This window comes from Triticum urartu, chromosome 4A, assembly GCF_056163025.1.
Source record: "Triticum urartu cultivar PI428250 chromosome 4A, HENAU_Tu73, whole genome shotgun sequence".
Lineage (NCBI taxonomy): Eukaryota > Viridiplantae > Streptophyta > Magnoliopsida > Poales > Poaceae > Triticum > Triticum urartu.
Genome location: NC_141876.1, coordinates 13456303 through 13459991, shown reverse-complemented (window position 1 = coordinate 13459991; position 3689 = coordinate 13456303). Strand labels below are relative to the sequence as shown.

At 56.3% G+C, this 3689-nt stretch overlaps 1 protein-coding gene across 1 annotated transcript; it reads right to left on the bottom strand.

Moving 5' to 3' along the window:
* Positions 1-634: 634 nt before the first annotated feature.
* LOC125550247 (putative galacturonosyltransferase-like 1) lies at positions 635-1923 on the bottom strand. Its single transcript, XM_048713199.2, has one exon. It carries the CDS (start codon positions 1884-1886, stop codon positions 816-818), a length of 1071 nt encoding a protein of 356 aa, XP_048569156.1. The 5' UTR covers positions 1887-1923; the 3' UTR covers positions 635-815.
* Between the last annotated feature and the right edge of the window lie 1766 nt (positions 1924-3689).

Here is a 3689-nt window from a genome sequence, read left to right as displayed (position 1 = left end):
CACGACCGTGGCCATTGATCTCGGCCCGAGTACGCCTGCCCTTTATTCTTAAGGTTCAGACGCCCAAAAAAGCAAACTTAGGAGCCTAGTCCGAGTGGTTTGCTGTGCTGCGATCAACATGGCAGACCAGGGATCTAATCCCAACGGTGCCGATCATATTTTTGCCCAGCGAAATAGATAGAGCAAAAATTTAGTACCACCTCGAATATGTTTTAAAATCAAATTAAAAGCGTAAAATTATGGGAATAAGCGTATTGTGACGGTGAACCCATCGAGTCAATCCGTGCTTTATTATTAGGAAAAGATATATATGAAAGTTACTGTTCATGTTTATTTTACTAATATTTTGTTTTCTTACCTTGAAGTCGTTCATTCGTGGAAATTTTTAAATTTTATACGGATATAACACTAAATTATACTCCATTTGTTTTCAAAAAGTTTCAGAAAACACTTGCCTTTTTTGCAAAATAAATAAATAATAATTTAGGTGCGCTATGACCCGAGACCGACCGGGCATTTCCGGTCTTCGACCCGATTATACTTCTCTCTACTGGATTTGTTTCGAGTTGTCTTTGTGTGATTTTGATCACAGTCCAACTGTTTCGGAGTACTTGCTTGTCAAAATAAAAGAAAGTAATTAACTAGTGATCCATTTCTGTTTAATTGTTCGTCTAAACAGTACTATGTACACTTGCAGCTTGCACAAACACTCTAATCAAAGTTGCAACATCAATCAACAAAAGAAGGAGCTGCTCATCTAGTATCTCCTAATTAAGCCAAACCGATCAAAAAAGAGAATGGCGCGCACTCCATCATCACAAGACGGCGTCAATCCCGGTGTCCGGGCGAAGGAGGTCGTACTTGGCCCAGACGGCGTCGAGCGGGCAGGGCCGGCCGGCGTCGAGCCGGTCCCACGGCTTGCCCTTGCCGCTCCAGTGCAGCAGGGAGACGGGGCCGGCGTGCAGGCCGCGGCAGAGGCCTTGGTAGTTGTCGCCGCCGAGGCCGTGCTGGTTCCAGCGGTGGTCGACGGCGGCGATGCGGCCGGCGAACACGAGGAGGAAGGGCGGCAGGGAGCCGAGCTCGTAGATGCGCACCCGCCGCTGCAGCTCCATCCACCCCTCGATCTGCGCCGTGTACCCGGCCGCCCGCCACCGGGGCAGGTCGAGCACCATGACGCCCGTGTTGAAGTAGCACGCGCGGCGCCCGCGGAAGGTCCGGGCGAGCGCCGGGCTCGCCCAGAACCCCGGCGTGAAGTAGGCGGTGAAGTTGGCCCCGCAGTACTCGGGCGCCGCCACGGCCGCGCCCTCCGGGAGCGCCGTGGCGGCGAGCGCGGCGACGTCGTCGGTGAGCACGACGTCGGAGTCGAGGTAGACGACCCGGCGCACGCAGGCGGGGAGCGTAGTGGCCAGGTAGGAGCGCGCGTAGTTGAGCGGCCGGTCGAGCGCGCCCCGGACGGACGCCGAGATGCGGCCCGCCACCCGCGACTCGTCGAACGGGTACGCCCGGAACGCCAGCGACGGGAACGACGCGCGCACGGCGGCCACCAGCTCCGCCGTCCGGGTGGGTGACCCGGCCGCGGTGAGGAAGTGGAAGTAGACGGACTCCGGGCAGGAGGCGTGGCGCAGGACGGAGAGCACCGCGGCCATGGTGCCCCGCAGGTAGGACGCGTCCAGCGTCATCGCCACGTGCACGGCCGCGCGCGGCGAGCAGGCCGCGCCGTCCTTGCCGGACGCGGGCGGGAGCGGCGCCGGGCAGCGCGCGGAGGCCGAGTTGGTGAAGTGCGGCGCCTCCCTGAACCTGGGCAGGGGCGCGGCCGCGGCCTCCGCGCCGGCGGCGCAGAGGAGGAGCAGGGCGAGGAGGAGCGGGGCGCGCGACATGCTAAGCATTGGTGTGTGCGGTTGCGCGTTGTTTGTGTGCGGGGCGTGAGCATGAGCGGCCGGCCGTGTTTTTATACGGGGCGCGTGGCCGCGTGCCGCGTGCGGAAAAGGGGAGGCGTCAAATTTGGGTCAAAGGCTTGGAGAGGGTAGTAGGACCGGAGGAAAGCGTGTTTGAATGTGTAACACGCGCGCGCGTAACTTGGTAAAGAAAACTGGGTGAAAAATAATGCCGGCAGGTCAAACATACATGTCTACGTGTTCGACTATGGTCTACGATGGCATTGGGCAGAAAAATGGATATACTACATCTACATGACTGCAAATGTGGTGCATCTTCCATTTTACTTGTAATGAGCTATTGAAATCATGCGTTTTCAGTGTACGTGGATATCAAAGGCCTACCACATGGTGAATTGTGTTGGTGGGCGAGGCGATAATTTTCATTCTTAGAGAGGCTTCCCAAATCCGCCTCAAACTCCCGGACAGACGACCCGATCACTGACCGACCAAAAAAATGCAATTCAGATGGGCTTTTTAAACGGGACTCAAACATCCGGCTGACCGGCATCCCTCATATCCAACCCAAATATGAACAGATATGGAGCGCTCGGACGCGTCATTCACGCCGGACAGACGACGGGGTCTCACAGGAAAACAGTTCAAAACCCGGCGGCCCGAAACTCGTCTTCTAGTGATGCATCCACGCCGCCGGGTAAGGAGTTACCCATATCTAACGCCGGAGCGCTGACTGCAACTCCTTGAGCAGCTCCAAGCAAGGCGTGAAGCCCGGAGTGGATCCAGAGGAGGACTTGAAGGAGGAGGAGGAGGAGGTTGAGGAGGAGGAGGAGGAGGAGGAGGAGGAGGATCTGGAGGAGGATGTGGGGGACGTTGGGGACGCAGATCTGCAGGCGGAGCAGCAAGTCATCCTCGATTCACTTCGTTCGGAGTCGGATGCGGAGGCAGATGCTGTCGTCGACATGATATGGAGGCGGAGTACAACGCAGAGGAGAAGGAGGAGGAGTGCTCGCGTGCATGGATGGATGAGGTCGAGGAGGAATAGGAGGAGCCGGAGCCCTCCTACGCGCCCGTCCACCCGGCGCCGGACACCGATGTCATGGACATTTTCGACGACGAATCATAGCTAGGGTGTCGTAGTATATAGGTTTATCTTGCATAGTTTGTGTGGATTTAGGGGATGAAATATGAAAGACTCAAATGCACAAAAGCAAACCCATCTACAACCGGACTTAGCAAATCCGATCCCTAGACTCGAATGCAAAGAAGCAAATTTAAGATGTGACCGGTCACTGTTCGTCGACGCGCCCGGTCGCGTCCGCGAGTTTCTGGAGTAATTCTGGCTGTAGATGCCCTGCCCAAATGGATCAGCTGATTATGACGACGCTTCCTCTTTTCCTAGCCAAAAAATTGAAGTAAAAGTGGATTCAGCAATCGATGAAATAGTAGTAATACCGCCGGTGTGGCGCGGCGTAGAAATGATTGCACTCCTGCATCAATGCTGTGTCGGTGAGAACCATGCAAGAGAGGTGTTCAAAATAAAATAAAATAAAATAAAGAAGCATGCAAGAGAGCAAGCGTTGGGTGACACGTCGTCGTCCGGCCTGTGGCTGCGGGACCCGCGCAAGTACGTGGCACGTGGTGGCATGCTGCCCGATGCCAGATCTGTCTACGCGAGCGAATCCTCTGGTACGCACAATGTCCAGGTCCGCGTGTGTCCAAGGCGCCGGCGCGGCGGCGGTGGAGAGCTCTGCCCAAGACGCAGCGTGTGCTCACTGCCCAGCCAGCTCAGCTCAG

Excerpts from the sequence above, each read along its gene's own strand:
- LOC125550247 (XM_048713199.2), bottom strand. The coding sequence starts at position 1,886 with ATGCTTAGCATGTCGCGCGCCCCGCTCCTCCTCGCCCTGCTCCTCCTC.